At 37.7% G+C, this 19002-nt stretch overlaps 2 protein-coding genes across 6 annotated transcripts in view; one reads left to right on the plus strand and one right to left on the minus strand.

Moving 5' to 3' along the window:
• NCALD (neurocalcin delta) overlaps positions 1-10228 on the plus strand; it is a 77378-nt gene extending 67150 nt beyond the window's left edge. Inside the window, exon 5 of the mRNA XM_058175492.1 lies at positions 6232-10228. The gene's annotated coding sequence lies outside the window, so the exon portion shown is untranslated. The remainder of the gene's footprint in view (positions 1-6231) is intronic.
• Positions 10229-13965: 3737 nt separating this feature from the next.
• GRHL2 (grainyhead like transcription factor 2) overlaps positions 13966-19002 on the minus strand; it is a 100403-nt gene continuing 95366 nt past the window's right edge. For 2 of the 5 annotated variants that reach the window (XM_058175489.1, XM_058175488.1), the window contains exon 16: positions 13966-17207. In XM_058175489.1, the coding sequence (XP_058031472.1) occupies positions 17093-17207 (115 nt within the window). In that variant the 3' untranslated portion in view covers positions 13966-17092. Of the gene's footprint in view, positions 18415-19002 lie in introns of all 5 variants that reach the window. The other 3 variants (XR_009154178.1, XR_009154177.1, XM_058175490.1) reach the window with 3 other exon arrangements.

The following is a 19002-nucleotide window of genomic DNA, read 5'->3' on the forward strand; positions in this document are numbered from 1 at the left end:
ATCTTTATTACAGTCAAAGACCAGCATAAGGAGGATGGGATACAGTCAATTAAAAAGCATAGAACCTTCATCAAGTAATTAGAAAAAAAAAAGGAAAGCTGTAAAACAAAAGTCTAAAAGAAATCTTAACAGGAGGGTTAGAAGCATTAAATGGGTGTAGGGGAGCATGAAGAACAGCGTGTGGCAAACTAAATCTATCATAGTAAAGAGCATTCTTGTATAATGAACTAAATGCTCCTTATTATTAGTTTATGGAACATCTGATGGATGTTCAGCACCTCTGCACAGAACCTGACAATATATGTTATAGCAAGGTTAGTATCTGAAAGCAGCAGGAAGGGGTAGAATTGTCCTTTGCACTCTGGGATGCAATAGTAGAGAGATAAGGCTAATATGAATGTCTTTACAAAAAAGGCAGAGAAGTATATGCGCTGATGTTTTTGTGTGTTTGGTAGCACAGGGACATCATCTCTCTGGATAGGAAATTTTACTGTGTTGGCCTTCAAAGACAGCTAAGGGGAGGGCATATGTACATCATTCCAGAGTAAAAACTCTCGGTTTATTAGGTACCGTATTTTTCAGAGTATAAGACACACTTTTTTCCCTCCTAAAAGAGGCTGAAAATTTGAGTGCGTCTTATACTGCAAATGTAACCCCATGCGGTGGCCAAAATGGCTACCCAGAACAGCTGCTGCCTTCTCTTACCCCTTCCGCGCTTTGCCTGCTTTAATCACAGGAACTCCCTCCGAGGATCAGCTGCGCTTTTGAAGCACAGCCCCAACCTCAAAACCAGCGAGCAAACTAATGTGCTGGGACTAGCTAGGTAAATACCTGGTAGGCAAAATCCCGCCCCCCTATTTTCCTCCCAAAAACCTAAGGTGCATTTTATACTCCGGTGCGTCTTATACTCTGAAAAATATGGTACTTCAAGTTTGGTTAGGTATGCTATTGGGGAGTACCTGCCATCTTCACTGGCAGTAAAGATTGGGGACTTGGCTAGATCCAGATGGTGCTACATTCCATTTAATGTGTCTTGTCCCGAATAGCTACCATGCACCTTCCAATATTGGGGAATGCCACACAAGATTTTTTTAAGATGTCATTCTAGTGAATAAAGAGGTCTTGGGGGGCTTAATACATTTGTCAGGGAGAGTGTGCTAATGTTTATATGAGATCTGGGGTTAAGACACTTTATATTCAAATTTCTGTTACCATATGAGGTTAGACATAGGCTGTATTATTCACTACACATTTTCCTTAAAGGTATTCGAAAATTAGCTTATGCTAGGACTTAAATTCGTAGCTGTGAGAAGTACATGAAAAGCCAGTTTGGTCTTGTAGTTTAGGTGCTAGATTAGAAGCCAAGATACTTTGAGTGTTAGTTCTGCCTTAGACATGGAAGCCAACTGGCTGACTCTGGACCAATCTCTCTCACACTTGGAAAGAAAGCATTGGCAGGCTAGTTCTGAAAATGTTGCCAAGACTTATCTCTGTAGTCATCAGGAATCAGGGTTATTTCAATGGACCATAACAGCAACAGAAGTTCTACTACTGTTGAAGAAATCAATGCAGATCTTATTTTCCAATACAGAAGCCAAGATGGTCAATTAAATATGTGCATTCATTCTAAGAAATCCTTAGTGATCGGTATATGAGGTATGAAATTCCTTTTCTAAATGATGGTGATTTCAATCCTCCAGTCTGAATGTTGCAACAAAGGGACTAATGGCACCATGGAGCTAAATTTAAGTAATACACAATTAATGTTTTGTCTGCAAAGCTATGAGCTATAATAGAATTCATGATAAGGAATAACTAACACTTGCCTATGCTGAACCCTTCAGAGATGCCATACCATTTGTAAAATTATAGAAAATAATGGGTTTTTACAGATTATATAAATATTTCCACTATTTTTTTAAAAAAACCAGATTCTACAAATGGAATTTCTTATCCTTAAATAGAGATTCATTTGGAGAAAGGGCAGAGGAGAATGATATTTTATTTATCATTATCTTGAATATCATTTAGCGTCTTGAATCAGGAAGAGTAATTGTGCAAGTTGAGAACTGAGCTGAAGAAAACAAAGCTAAATGTTGGGAGTAATGTATGCCATGCAGTGGTGGTATTCGGGTGGTTTGGACCGGTTCAAGTGAACTGGTAGTGGCAACCTGCGGGTACCCACCCACAGCATGCAAAGTGCATGCTCAGGAGCTCTCATTTTCAGTGCGTGGCAAACCGGTGGTAAAATTATGTCAAACCCATCTCTGATGCCATGGTAGAGGAGAAAGAAGGCCTATCTGAAAGGCCTCTAGCTCTGAACAACTTCAGGAAGAGAAGAGGATTTGGTGATAATAGAACAGGGATCTCCAACCTTGGCAACTTTAAGATTTGTGGACTTCAACTCCCAGAATTCCTCAGCCAGCAAAGCAAAGCTGGCTGAGGAATTCTGGGAGTTGAAGTCCACAAGTCTTAAAGTTGCCAAGGTTGGAGACCCCTGTAATAGAATATTGTACTTGCATGTTACAGAGCCTTATTTTGTCTGTACTTAGTTGAGGAGAATCAGTAGTCCCAATATAATTGAAAACATATTTTCTAAGCATGTAACTTTACTAAGATTGATTTGCAGAGTAGAAATAAAGCAGGCAGGAAAGACATGGTTATACACGATCTTTTCCTCTTCCACCGCCATGCCAAAGCTGTTTCCTTCTTTAGCTTCAGTCTTGAAGCTTGGCTTTTAGAAAAACAATAGAAATGGGAAACAGGGCATTGTTCCAGGGAAGAATTAGAGATCTGGAAGTACATGCAAAAAGGAGAATCAGCTGGCAGGGAAGACATCTGTATATTTAACCCTTTAGGCACCAGCCAGGTTTGCTCTTCAAATATCTTGCCAAGACAATTTCCTCCATCATCAATGATTTTGGAGTCCCACTGGCACGAAAAGAGCAGAAAGGGAATATTGTAATGGAGAATTGGAAGGGTTTAACATTGTTGTGGTTCTGCGATTCCCTTTCTTACACAATAGTAGCATTTGCTTTGTAACATGTAGTTTTGTTCCAGTTCGAATGGAAAGGGGTCCAAAGAAATTACATGATTTACTGTAAACACTTGGCACCCAGGGGTGAAATCCAGCAGGTTCTGACAGGTTCTGGAGAACCGGTAGCGGAGATTTTGAGCAATTCAGAGAACCAGCAAATACCTTCTCTGACTAGCCCCAGAGTGGGGTGGGAATGGAGATTTTGCAATATCCTTCCACCAGAAGTGGGGAGGGAATGGGGATTTTGCAGTATTCTTTCCATGGAGTGGGGTGGGAATGAAGATTTTGCAGTATCCTTCCCCTGCCACGCCCACCAAGCCACGCCCACCAAGCCACGCCCACAGGACCATTAGTAAAAAAATGTGGATTTCACCCCTCTTGGCACCCAAGGAGGAGATTGATGTGAATTGATGGTAATTCCTTTATTATACAGTTATCTTCTCCTCCATTTCCTTGAAATCCCTTCTACAAAACTTTAGCTACGTTGAAGACAATGGATGGACACAATGGACTTTATAAACATTTTGGAACCCTTCCCAAAGCAACTGTCTGGTTTCATGATTTGTCAGGCAGCAGCGTCAGTTCAGAACTTGAGAATAAGCACCAGGGTTTGTTTGTTTTTTGGTTTTTTTTTACATTTATACCCCACCCTTCTCTGAAGACTCAGGGCGGCTTACAGTGTATAAGGCAATAGTCTCATTCTATTTGTATATTTTTACAAAATCAACTTATTGCCCCCCCAACAATCTGGGTCCTCATTTTACCTACCTTATAAAGGATGGAAGGCTGAGTCAACCTTGGGCCGGGCTTGAACCTGCAGTAATTGCAGGCTTTGTGTTCTTAATAACAGGCTTTACCAGCCTGAGCTATCCGGCCCCTTGCTTGACAGGTAAGAGAAGATGATAGAGAAGACCTTATTGGCATAGTTAAATGGGAACAGACTTGGAAGCAGTGTTATAAAGAACAATAGTCCTGTTCGACCTAAATTGTTAAATTTGTTTCAGTAAGGAAACTGCTTGTGGAAAAGATTTCAACCAAGGGGTTGGTTGTGAGACGATTAGTACTATTTATGGTAAGAAGCATTCTTTTTTAAATATTTATTTGGGTTTTGTTACATATTTTTTGAATTCCACCCAAAAAGGAAATTGGACAAATCCACTCATGAGCATTTAACTCGGGGTTGGCTGAACATTTTGATTTGTGACGTTGTTGTTTTTTAATTGCTTTTTTGGCCTCTAACAACCATAAGAGATGTAGCAATCTTGGCCTGGAAGAGTCAGAGCTGAAGTTTCTGCTTTTAGGAGGTTTTTGAAGGTTGCAATAAAAGATATATAAAGTTTATCCCCAAAGAGTTGAAGAATCATGCTTCTGAATTTCATTTTTTGGCTACTAAAATTGGATTTACGGTAAGAAATGGGGGAGGGGACAGGGAAATTATGTATGATTTCTCAGTTGTGAATTTACAGAGCTGAGAATCAATTTGTTCCATGTCCAGGCGCTGCAATCAAGAATAACACTCTGCAAAATGCTTTGTGCTGTTATGAGGAAATGTGTTATTTTTCTTCTAAAAATAAAAAGCCAGAGCCCAGCAACATCTTTGATTTTTAATAGCATTGGGCACCTAACAAATTTATGCCTGGGTATTTTTATTGAAATAATGGACATAATGTTGGCAAGGTAAAACTGTATATAAAACAGGCAGTAAGTGGTTTGTATTTTCACCAATCCACCTGACTACAGCATTTGATATAGTAGCTCCACTATATTAAAAGTTAGCTATTCTTTAATCATGAGTCTCACAAGCCCATCATTGTAAATTTAAAGCATTTCTGACCAAATTTCTAAAGTATTTTGCTTTATGAAGAAATGGGTGTTCATAAGGTTGCATTTGTCTCAATAGCTGATTTCAAAATAAAAAAGCAGATTTACCAAAAGTCTAATTAAGGTCATGCAAGGGTATGGCCACAATTCGTTCTTTCAAAAAAGCAGCCAGATGTGTCTTGGGTCCCCCCTCCTCTCTTTTTTTTTTTAAACATTGCCTTTGTTTAAGCAGCTGTGCTCATCCATTTGGATGCTTGGCAAATCTTTTGGCCCAGAGCCTTGTTTCCTGATTTAGGGACTCAGTGTGTGGTTTCCTCTCTGCTTACTTAAAATATGAAGAACAGAATACATTTTTATATTAATGGTTGGATGCAGAAACCATTTGGTTGCTAAAGTCCGGAGAACAGCTGCAAGGAAGAGAAGTAAGGCTAGATTTTAACTCGTATTTTAACATTTCCTTGCTCCTCCCAAGTTGGTGTTCTGGAAATAGAAGGGTTCCTTTGTTCAGAATGGGATAACTCGCTGCGGCCAGCTCACCATGGCCAATTTGCCACAGGACAACTCGCCATAGTTAACTTGCTGCAGGACAACTTGCCATGGAACAATTCAACAGTTCAATTTAATTATTTTAAATAATTTTTAAGTTATTTTAATTTTTGTCATTCACATTTCATTTTGTCCCTTGTTTGGCATCCTTTCTTTAATGATTATATTCCATCATTTCTTCAATATTAGTGTAACTCAGCAAATTGTCTCATGACAAATTGGCCGTAGCAAGTTGGATGCAGCGAGTTGGCTGCTATGAATTGTCTTAGACCCTCTTTGTTTATGGAACAAATAGGAATCTAGGATAGGAGTCTCCAACCTTGGCAACTTTAAGACTTGTGGACTTCACTTCTGGGAATTGAAGTCCACAATTCTTAAAGTTGCCAAGATTGGAGACCCCTGATCTAGAAGATCATTCCCCTTCCTTCCCTGAGGAAAAGTAGGAAATTTCCAACGGTAATGTTTACTTCTACCCTCTCCACATTACCCAGATCCCCAGCTCACAGATTTTGCTGAAAATATTTTGTGTACAGTTGACCAGCATCTGCATTCACTTTATGTGCTCATGTTCCTATAAAAAGATATGAGTAAGATCCAGTGGAAACACGGATGTCCATTGAGAGGGACAGTTGCGGAATTCTTGTCTTGATTCACATAACGTGTGTCCCTGATGCAGGTAAAAAAAGATCAGGTCTTCCATCACACAGTTGTGGTCATCATCATTACATCCACTGCATGGACATCTCTGAATGGAAAAAGGTTGTAATCAGGCATAAGATGCAGATTTTTCTACAACATAGCTTACATGTTTTATCTTAAATCAACAGAGTCGGCAGCTGTGTCAGAAAGAAGATGGAGGGAAGTCTTGTTTCTAGAGAGCAATTACAAGATGGTTGTCTTCGACCCATAACTCAGTCTTAAGTGCCATTTAAACAGTGATGCGTATTGTCAGTCCGTAGCTATCCATGCTCTGACAACTTGTTGCAATGCTGGCAACTCTGAGGGAGTGCAAAGGCATTTTTTTTCTTTATACTTGTTGAAGAACAATTCATGCCAAATGTTGAGGTGTTTTCACACAAGCATATACGCAAGCACACACCCGAAAGACATTTCAGGCTTCCTTTTTAACACATATGGCTTTATTTTAGGCCTTTGCAGGTAAATATTACGTTCAGAATAATTTCCATTTGCTTGATTGCGGCCTTTTGGAGACGCTGATGCAAAGCTTGAGGGAGTGTTCCTTTAATTTCCAGTATTACCACATGTTTTGGAGCCAATTGTTCCATTCTATTCTTAGTTGTTTTAGGGTAGCGCATGCAATCCTAGAACTGAATAAAGATTCAGGAACAAATTTAGAACACAATAAGTGCTGCTTTGCTATCTACAGAATTTCCATGGCAGTAAAGCTTTCAGTGTGTTGACCTTAGTTTGGAGGATGCTGGTCATGGCTGTGTTTCACTGATATCTGTGAGACACATCAGTCATGATCAACATGAGTCTCTGATTTCAGGAGGACATGAGTACAGTTAACTAGCCCTGGATGGCCTCAGATCTGTGGGTTTGTTACAGATCAGCCCTTTTTCTGTGTATGTGTAGTGTGAATCAACCATGCATTCCTGTGCTCATCAGTATCCAAACTATGTAGCATGCTTCCTGATCAAATTAAGGAATCCATCGATAAAAGTGGCTTCTGTGGGTGTAACTTCCTTTCAGGGATTAAATGAAAAAGTATATATTGTTTTTAAATGTTCAGCATGATACGTTAACTTAAAGCATATCTGTAGAACATAACCCACTTAGTTCATTTGAGAAGTAGAGCTGATTCGATGAATGATAACAATATAATTTCTGTGTTCTGAGGCATGGCATTCATGATTTCCTTTTCTATGCTTTTTGCTGGAATATATTTTTCCTACTCTGGGAAATGCATCTGTATTTCTGTATTTACTGTTCTGAAAATGATTTTAACTGTACTGACTAGTTTCCTATTGGATGAGCTCTTCCGTCCATCATTCACATGATATGCAAATTTTGTGAAAGTCTTAGTGTGATTTGCATTTTTAAAGCAGTACTGACTGTGTGATCCTAGTGTGTGTTGGTTGGTAGTGGCCATGTTGTTGTAAAATGTAAGGGGAAAAAAAACTACTTAAATCTTTTTTAAGTGTTTGGCTTATTAAAAGTATTGAGACCTGCATGTTAATTAAATTGATTATTCCTCTCTACCCCATTGTGGTAATGATGCACAAATGATGCAATTGTTTTTACTTGTATAGGGAACTTGCATTCTATGTTTGTCCACTTGTTTGTTTAAAATTGAAACTTGTTATTATGATCTGTCTAAAAAGTCTTCCTTCCTTCCTTCCTTCCTTCCTTCCTTCCTTCCTTCCTTCCTTCCTTCCTTCCTTCCTTCCTTCCTTCCTTCCTTCCGTCTTTTCATAGAAAAATTGATCCTGAAAAATGGTCATTTCTGTAAGTTCCTATCCACATGGTTTGTATTATCTTTCCCTATCCTGTCCTGGAAATATGTTGGAAACCTACTTTCAGAATTCTCAGCCAGCACACTATTCATCTTCCTGCTGGGAATCTTGGAAACTGAAGTCCAAAACACATGTGGAGATTCCGTTTGGAACATAGCTGATGTATAATTTTATGTTAAACAGATACATTAAAAGTTATTATATTGAATTGTTTTTTTCAACTCAATTTCATGCATTGATGAATTAGTAAATATCAACAGCTTGCAAGATGGCTTTAAACATGCTTAACCTTTTTTTATATTGCACCCAATGTTTCCTAGATCTGTTTAATCCCCCCCCCAAGTGTTCAGATTTGATAGCAGAATCAAAATTCTAAATGTTACAGTCTATTGAGAGCAATTCATGCACATAGATACTGACCAGGTGGGAAATTTGGATATTTGTCTTATTGATGTGGGACAGGTTTTTTTCCTCATGATTTGTTTGTTTTAGCAATGGAATGGAGCCCAAATTTCTTTAATGTATATTGAAGTGCAGTATAATATATGCAAACACTTAACAGCAACATTGGTGATTGGTTTTAAAAAAAAGAGAGAGGTAGAATCAGAGAGAACGGTGAACCTGTGATCATGTATTTTTACAGTGCCAAACATATGAACAATATTGTTTGAAGAAAAGTAAGAATTTTTTTACTGTATTACTGCTGAACAAATGTTGTTTTTAAATGTTGAATTTTAAATAATTTTGTATTGTATACCATTTTGTGACATGGTACTTTTTCATACTGGAATAATTGATTGCACCTGATCATAATTGTATTTTTTCCTTTTATGAATACATAACTGTAACCCACTATTTTTGAAAGATATGCAGATATTATGTCTGTCATGGTAACCTTGAATTTTGTTTTCTCTTCCAACTATTCACTGCTGTTACACTTTCTAGAAAGTTCAGTTCCATCTTTCTTGAGGAAAACCAAAATCATTTTCAGAAGCCCCCCAGCATGATTTCAAACTATTCTGAGTATTCCTGCTCACATACAGCCTATGGATGTCCACAGGAGTTCAGAAAAATCAAAATGGCCGTTGTCTTTCAGATAAATACAATATTCATGGTTTCTGATACCAAGAGACATGAAAGACCTACCACTTCACCAGAAAGAAATGACCAATCATTTTAGAAATTGATATAAAATTATTGTCAAAATGAAAAGACCAGTGATAGCACAGGGACTTGCTTTTCGGTGGTTTAGAAGATTTTATGTCTTTTACTTTGTGAGCATGTCAAAGGCATGTTTACTTAATTGCTGGCTGCCAAATTTTGGCTAGATAATTGACTGTTGCAATTCTACGGCTCTGAGTTTGAGTATGAATTTAAAGTGTGGCCAAGTAACAGCAAACAATAAGAAAATGTAGGACTGCCCTAGCAACTACAGTTAAAAGTCACCCCTGCTGTTCTTTCCATCATGGCCGGAGATTAATGCCTTTTGAATCGTATCTCATTATTAATAAGAACATGTGATTGGAACGCGTTGCCAATGAAGCCCACATGAAGTATAAGCTCTTGGAGTTGAGTTTGCTCTACTGATTAAACTAAACCATGGTTGGCTAATTTAACACTCAGCGACTGCAGTCACATAATTAACTAGATTAGGCTAAAATAAGATTGCTGTCTCCTGTGAAACAAGCCATAATAGTTTATTCATTCAGACATGGCATGGTTTGTAAAGATGAACACTGTGTACAAGTAGTCCTTGTTTAATGATCACATTTGGGACCAGCAAGTCTCACTAAAATGGTCACTAAGTGAAGCATGATTTTATGGTCCTATTTCAACTTTCCTTCACTTTATAGTTCTCCAAAGGTCGTAAAAGCAAGGCTTGGTTGTAGAATTACTTTTCACTACAGTTGTAATGGTGAATGGCCACTAAATGAGGACTGCCTGTATTGTTAAACTAGATTTAGGTGTATTGCTCTGTGTGAATCCAGGCATAATATGGCCCAAGTAGTTAATATATAATTCAATGTGTGCTTTTGAGGGAATGTAAATAAATACCCAGGGATGACTAATATCTATGGGGGGAAAAAAGATCAACAAAAGATGGTTATACTTTATGAACATTTATTTCTTTCCATTTAAAAATGTACAAAAAATATAAACCTGTATTATTTATATGTTTATAGAGTCCCCTTTCCCATTTACAAAACTATCATTAGGTAACACACAATATTTATACACAAAGCTTGCTTTCCAGAAATGAGGGCACTGCACAGCGTTTTTGGCATAAGTACTTTTTCATTTTTGCACCATGTCAGTATCTTGCAGGAAGAATTGAAATTAGAAGAATGAAACCATCAAGGTTAGAACAGTTAACAAACATTATTCATTTTAAAAATTTCAGCAGGCCTTCTCCCCATACAGTTTTTGCAGTGTGATGACAGGCTGAACCCATTGTGTCACGACAGGAGAAATTTTGCAAATTTGCATCTTTCCAACGGGTTTATCAAATTAGAACCAAAGAAAATAAGCAGGAACAAAGTTTCAAATCATAAATCCAATGCTTCTATGTCTGTATCAGCCATTTTTATTTGACAATGAGATCAACAAAAAGAAAAAAGAATAGAAAGCTAAATTAAGCTTCTATATGCCCCTGTTTATCTCATGTAAAAGTAAAAGTTAAAAATGGATAGACTTAACTGATCATGTTTAAATTTGTTAGGATAAGAAGTCATAACATGCCCCTCACAATTAGACAAATCAAAGTCTGACATTGTGCAACATTCAGTGCTGAGATCTGTAAAGCATCACCTTATAATGGGATGAGAGCTTTTGATATTTAAGGGATATATCACTCCTGTATAATCTGCAATTCATTTCGATTCCATAATATGTTATAAAGCTTTAAGTTCAACTTCCTGGAAATTTCTTTAAAAAACCCCCATATAGACTGTATCAATTTATTAAAATATTCTCAATGCATAAATGCAAAATCTGTAAATGCTACATATTGTCCCTGAACTTAACTCCTTGACTAATGGATGCATCATCAAGGCCACACACAAAAAATCTTATTTCAGAAGATAATAATCGTTTTTCATTTTCAGCATTATAATCTAATCTGCTGAGATACTTGTGAACATTTGCTCCTTGACCTAGTAGATCAGGGATCCCCAATTCCCAATCTGTGGACTGGCACTGGTCTGCAGCATGCTAGGAACTGGTCCATACTAACAAGCAATGCCCCATCCGTGGGATGGAAACAGCACACAAAACCATGCCCCCTTGGGTCTGCAGAAAAAAAAAACCCCTCTATGGAACCAGTCCCTGGTGCAGGGGTGAAATGCTCCCGGATCAGACTGGATCGCATGATCCAGTAGCGATCATGGCCAGTAGTTCAGCAATCCAGTAGCGATGGCGGACACCACCCGGGTGTCATTATTTCCTGGTTTTAACCAGGAAGTAATGTGTTTTTTACCTTCTGTGCATGCGCAGAAGGTCTGTGCACGCAGCACGTGCACTTCCGAACCGGTAAAGAAGGTAAATAGATTTCACCCCTGCCCTGGTGCCCAAAAGGTTGGGGGCAGTTGTAATAGATGATTTGGTTCTCACAACGTGCTAATACGTTGAATAAACCATATTTTAGTTGGCTTTGTCTGATCCAATCAACCATAAAATATGCAGTTCAGAGATACATTGGACCTTTCTGTGGTGTTTGCAAAGCTGCATTCCAAAAAAGCAGCATATTGGATCAGGCGGGAATAAATTTCATTTCATTTGCCTAAATATTAATTCAATATTAAAATTTGGTACCAGTTTTTGCAATACTAGGAACTGTGCCCAACTACTGGATGAAGCTAGGTTTCTGAATGGACAACTTCACCATAAATATGGTTTACACCAAAATGGTTGAATCTGCACAAGATGTTTTGACAAAGCCAATCCCCTTATAACTTCTTATTGCTGTTGTAACTCTAGATATTGACACCTATACAGACATCAAAACTCCAAATTCTCATCAACAGCCAAGCTGGCTAGGAAGATCTAAAAATTAACATCAATGATCCAGGGTACTTTGGTTAAGAAAAAACTATCTTAGAATGAACCAGTTTAACGTATGTGGTTTCTCCAACTTGCACAACAGGAACACACAATGTTTTCCAGCTCCATTTAGAAGAACATCAGTAATAAATAGATTCATTTGACAGCTCTTTTATTTCAATGAAACACCTACTTGCCAGCCGGGTCAGGTGAGGGAGCTGAACAAAATCTGAAAGAAACCCTCTAAATCAGGCATCCTCTATTAGAAGCACTCTGGCTGATTTCTGGGTAAGAAAGCTGCCTATGAATAAGAAGACCTAAAGCATGCCTGTCATTGTACTCCTTATTTAAATTACAGTAATTATTTCTAAATTTGTATCTACTGTATGTATAAATTATCACATGCAAATTTCCTGTAAAACTGCAATTTATCTACTTTGGCTGATATATGTCTGCTTTTTTTATCCAATCTATCAAGCGGTAGTGAATTGCAGTGCTGGAGGGATACAGAAGCTTCTGCAGTCTTTAGCAAGTGCCAAGTGGTGTTCGGCGAGTACACCTGATTCCTCCTAAACCTTTGCTGATCAAAAACAAAGCAAAGCCACATTTGAATCTCACCACTATATGTCACTTTAAAAACAAGTTTCCTATAAAATAAAGGCTATATAATTTTAATCCATCAGCCTTCAAAGTTTTACACTTCTAGAGATATTCAATTTTATGCACGCATACAAGTGGAGAACAAAGATGCTTTCTTTCAAAAGGAAAGAAAAATAATCGACAACTTGGAAATTCTGACAAGATTCTGACTGAAAACTAATAAATTTATGATTAAAGAAGCTGTTAAATTATATCTCAGGTCTGACATTTCTTCTGGGACATTTTAAAACTCAAAAGACATAAAAATGAGCCAATGAAAATTTAAACCTCAAAGATGTAAAGACTCAAGATGCTACAAGAAAAATAAATGCCTGCAGGATCAAGTGCTCTTTAAAATTGGTAGCAAGCTGATTTATATAAAAGAAACCTTTAAAAGCCTTTTTCTTCTGATTAGCAACCCAGCTATTACCAACAGCATGCTAAAGAGAAGTTATTACACCTGTTCAACTGTGCAGAGGGCAAAAGGAATGTAAGGGTGGGTTGAATGACCCAGAAGGTAAATTTTAAGGTCACATTCCATGGCCTGAAAAATAAAGGAGTGATTTAGGCAAAGAACAGATCGCAAGAGCCACCATAGAATAGAATTGAATAACAGAGTTGGAAGGGACCTTCTTAGTCCAAGCCCCTGCTTAGGCAAGAAATCCTACACCACGTCAAATGGTTATCCAACATCTTAAAAACTTCCAGTGTTGGAGCATTCACAACTTCTGGAGTTCCACTGATTAATTGTTCTAACTGCCAGTTTAGTATAGTGGTTAAGGCACAATACATCAAATGCTAGACATCCATAACCCTAGGAAGAAGGCAATGGCAGACCACTTCCAAAATTCTGGCTAAGAAAATTGCTAGGACTAGCCCAGGCAGTTGCCAGATGACCAACCAACCCAGAACATAGTTGGCATGCAGTCAAATAAATCATTGCAGCAGGAATCTTTAGGAGACAATGCTATAAAAACAGGGCTATATGAAAAACAGATCTTTCCATATATATCATGAATCATTGCTTGAAAGGTTCAGAAACCTGGGACTATTGCTCAGCAGATCTGAAGGCTTACTATGTTGGAGAAGGCTTAGATGAGAAATGGTTCTAATCTGAAGTTTCTGCTGATGAAGACAATGGCCTTTTTGTATGCATTACCTCTGTTCTGCTACTCTGCTAGTGCCCTTTCCCATTAGTCTCATCCATGGAAGTGCCATTAAAAACAACAAAGTAATACAAAAACCAGACTAGATATTGCATAACAGTAACAAAAAAAATGGTAGACAGTATATGTACACAGATTCAAATCAAGAACAGCATTCCTCTGTACATTTTTTATATTTACATTCTAGTGGGATTTATCGGAAACAATAATTTTACAAAACAAAAATGAAAAAAAGATCATACAATACAACTGTCTTTGGAGATATATTGACAAAAAAATTGCAACCGATTGAGTTGGAAAGGGAAATAAATGATAGCAAACGTGATGGGATCTGACCTGCAGTCTTTCCAAAATCATTCTGCCATCCATGCAGAATATATGTATTTTTGTTTTTGTTTAGGTCCATTAAGGATAAAACAAACACTTTCATGCATAATGTAAAATGTTCTCAACAAATATGAAGTTCACAAACTGCATTTCAGTGTGAACTACAATGCCAACAACTACCAAGACTCATGTATAAAACTAGAGAAGAGGAAATTGATTTTATTTTTTTCTCGGTCACTAATTCTTATGAAACTGAAGTTAATTCTTTTCAGATCCTAATTTTTGCAAATATATATGGTTTGGTTTGTTGCACTTAAGATTTTTTTGTGGGGGAGGGGAGGAAACTACTAACGATATATATTCTGGGACTGATCTCTATGTCCGTGCTCTTTTGTTTGCAATTTTATCTATTATGCAGAATATTTTACAAATATGTCCCCTAACAATGGAAATTTATTTCATTTATTTGTTTATTTGTATCCTGCTTTTATTATTTTTACAAATAAGGCAACAAACATATCCACCTTCCTCCTCCTATTTTCTCCACAACAACAACCCTGTGAGGTGAGTTGGGCTGAGAAAGAATGAGTGGTCAAGCCACCCACCTAGCTTTCATGGCTAAGGAGGAAATATAATTCATGGTCTCCCGGTTTCTAGCCTGCTTCCTTAACCACTAGATGGGGGGGGGGTCAAATTCACGCCCAATGGGCTGGATACATCACTCGCTGGCCACACCCAGTTTAGCTAAGGAGAAAAAAGTCATGATACGTTATGTGACAACGCCGTAACAATGCGAGTTTGACACCCCTGCACTAAATCAAATCTCTGTAATTTTTGTACACAATTTCATGAAAAAATGCATTTTACACATCTACTATGAACTAACGTCAGTACAGTGTATTTAATCAGTAGCTAAATTTCAGTTTGGTTAAAATGCAAGCCAATTGAATTCATTTCTGGCCCTAATCATGGGTATTGCTTGATTTCTTTAAGAAGAGAAAGAGAGAAAAAAACCCTCTGGACATGTGCAATGTATTTAGAAATCTAAGTCCAATTCTTAGTTACGAAAAACATAATAAAGTAGCCATCTTCAAATATATAGAAAGCTATTAGGCATTGTTATTCTCTGTTACTCCTGAAGGAAGTATGAGAATCAATTAAACATTAAGAGATGCTTTGAACACGAAACAGGCTGATGCAGCAGATGATGGGTTCTCCTCTGCTAGACATATATACTCGGTATTTACATCTTTTATAGGTAATCCTCAACATACAACTGTAATCAAGCCCAGAATTACAGCTATGAGTTGTGGCAGTTGTTAAGTGGTTCACCATGGGATTATACCAATTTTATACATTTTTTTTTGTAGTGGTCGTTAAATGAACCCATTTTTCTCAATGTGTGTTTTTTGATGGAAACCCGAAATAGATGCCAGAAACTGGCAAAAAATACTGAAAATTGTATTCATGTGCCCACAGGGCATTGCATATGGTTGTAAATGCAGGTGTGTGGGTGTGTGGGTGGGTGTGTGGGTGTCCAGCAGAACTCTAGAACCAGGACCTCTAATGAGGTCAATCATAACTTTGAATGGGTCACTAAGCAACTAGTCATTTAGCAGGGACCACCTGTATTTATATCCTCCAACATATGGCGTGTTCAGGGGATTGGACTTCTCCACATAATTCCAAACTTTCCTCCCAATTTTATACTTCTATTGTTTTATAACCATATAATTTTCCTAGAATGAAAACAAAACATAAAATACCTTGCTAAACTCACACTGATTCCACGTGGCCAGGAACTTTCAGAGGTAACTTGAATGGAAGAATAACATTTGTTTTAAAAAGGTTGGGTGAAAATTGGAAGCAGCCATTGGTGGGAATGATATAGAAATGTCACATTTATGACTCCTTGCATGATGCATTACAGAAATGAATGTCCATTCATCAAGAATGCATACCACAGAAGATTTAAAAAAACCAAAGCGATAGAGAGAGAGAGATAAAGAGATAGGAAAATACTTCAGGAACTGGAAGGCTGCAGCATAATGGAATAAGTCTGACTCTTCCCAACCTGGTGCACTTCAAATGACCTTCAGTTCTACTCTGTAAATGTCTGACTTAACGGGAGTTCTAGTCTAAAAATAACAGAAAGCATCTCATTGAAAGACCTGAGAAGCTGGTATAGTAAGGAAAGAATAATCTTCGTTGTGACAACAAGGAATTTTAACTTTCTAATGTGGCTTCTGGATAAGCTTTGAGCAAAAGGTATCAAAACCCCTGAAGAATCAACAGCTGGTGAGAGAACTTTGCTCTTTGGCCAGGAACTCTGCCAACTTCTTATCCAAACACAGAATAGAGTGGCAGTAAACACATCCACACAGATAGGAAAATATATTATTACATATTATAAACAAATATATACAGAGGTTAAAATGGATGGTGTTTTACTTACAAAGTACATGCCATCTGAAAATCTTAAAAGCCCTCAGTTGACCTGCAAAGGGAGGGATATGGCTAAGCTACCTGATACTCAGCACTGGAGGTTTGGTATACAGTAGGTGTATAAGATCACCAGGCACTTTGCACATTGTTAACGCTTATCAGGTTTTCTAGCAATTCATTTTAGAGTGAAATTTTAGTGATTAACTCCCAGTGGAACTAACATTATTTTTCAACTTCTTATTTTTCTTGCATTACCTATTTTTGTTGCTTTCATTTAAAGTCTCTGTTATACCTTTGCAACATCAAGATTGTGCAGTCTAGGATCCACTGAGTATTTACATGTTGCGGAGTGAGGAGCAATAAATAAGGAACTTTATGAATGAATTTGAATTTCTTCTTGAATTGAATTTTGAACAGACTCATCAGTAATTGTCAAATTGGCTTCCAGTGGCAAAAAAAATGAAATGTGGTTGTTTCCAACTTAGTTTTGTAACAACCTTTCTTCTCCGTATCAATGAAATCAGGGTTTTTATTATTATTTCTTCCTTCCTTGATGGCAAAAAGTTTTCACTTCACAAGGTCTATGCTGGTCTAGACTAGATTTCTGTCAACGTGACCTTGAAACCCTCCATTATGTTCTCCATGTTTAGGATGAAAGTATCTTCATTGGAATAATGTTCAATGATGTTATCATCCATATTTACCAGAATCCTGAAACAGGAAAGAGATACATTAAGAAAGTTCAGGTAATGGCTAAATATACAAACTCATAATACAAGTTCTTTCATTTTGATTTAGTCCCAAAGGTGTTTTTTCAAAAGGCAAATGGATCTTCAAGAAAAAACAAAGTCCAGTTGCCTATGGAAAAAGCACCTTTGAGACAACCATGATCTGGGTGACTGAGAGTCTCCATAGCCATTTTGATTTAGCTTATTGTATGAGCTTGGCCATTGTGACCATTCTGAACTCAGCCAATTCTAGCTTTTTCAATAAATCATGGTTTTAAAACAGTAGCTTTGTGGCTGTGGAAATCTATCAATTAAGGGATAGATTTAAACAGTTCAATACACAACAGTTCAATGTTGTGTGCAAGGAGGATTTTATTTTATGTTAACCATTTGTACAAGGGCCTTGACAAAATTCACAGGAAAACTCATTATCCAACTTGAAGTCCAACTCCAAGTTGCCCCATAAAATATTTCATGATTTTTTTTTGTCCAACATGCATATTCTTCTAACTGTTAAGGATTCAAATTCATATTAATTCTCCAGTTAGTTCCCACTTAATTCTCCTATGCAACTTCTTATGTTATTTCACTGTATTTTAAAAAAAATATTTTTACGATATAATTCCTGTGCTTTGAAGAGGAAAGCATAAATTCCAGATGCTGTTGGATTACAACTTTAATATACCTCAATCTTCACCTTAGTTGCTGGAATGGCTGGAATTGTAAACCAACATGTCCAGGGCCATTTTGAGGAGATTGGGTTAAACCACTGTAGGATGTAGAACTGATAAAAACTTTTGCTTGAAGCTCATGGCCAGTGAATAGACAATATCAAGCTTGATGGATTGATGCTGTAGTTGTGTAAGACCATTGGAAACTGTCTGGAGGTGAGGCAAGATTCCATAGAGGAATTTGTAGTTTAGAGAACTATAGGTAAATTATGGTAAGTTAAATGAACGGAAATCATAATAGTGGCCTCATTTAGGTGTTCCAACAGAAGAGAATATATGTACCACAGAGTTGAACTGTGGAGTCCTTGATGCTCTCTGGTTGTTAAATTGCAGATGTTTTATTACCCAAGCAGGTAACATCAATGCTACTGAGTGTGCAGTTTGTATACAGTAGCTTGTCCTGCCAGTGTTGACGAGGGTGTGGTTTTCACTTTACTGTAGACAGCTGGGGAGGATGTGCTGTGATACATTTACACATTATTCAAAAGAGACAATAAAAAAATTAAGAAGGAAACAAGAATTACTATATCTGGCATGTTAGAAGGAGTTCGTTCTCTTGTGCTGTTATCTTTAGGTGAATTGTAGCATTATTACTTATTCCTGAGCTACTTGGGTCAAAGCCCAAAGCCAAACTGAGAAGTCCCAAGGGCATTGTTAGCAACAAGTAGGGGAAATGAGGACCCATTGAATAAGCATGTGTATGCTAGCCCACTATGGCTCCCGAAATAACACAAGTGGTAGGGCAAGAAACCGTGTGGCTACAGCTTCCAAAACCTCTGTTGAAGGTACCTTCCAGTGGTGGTATTCAGCTGGTTTGGTCTGGATCACGTGAACTGGTAGCTGCAACTGTGGGAGGCTCCGCCCACCTGCTTGGACATAATGCACGACTACTGTGCATGCACAGAAGGCCATGCACATGCACAGAGCTGGCACATGCGCTCACATTTGCAAACTGGTGGGGAAGGTAGGTGAATCCCACCTCTGGTACCTTCCCAAGCTGCTAGCTTCCAAGAACAATTTCCACTAATTTGCTGCTCTCCAGAAGAA

Source organism: Ahaetulla prasina, chromosome 3 (genome assembly GCF_028640845.1).
Source record: "Ahaetulla prasina isolate Xishuangbanna chromosome 3, ASM2864084v1, whole genome shotgun sequence".
NCBI classification, from domain to species: Eukaryota; Metazoa; Chordata; class Lepidosauria; order Squamata; family Colubridae; genus Ahaetulla; species Ahaetulla prasina.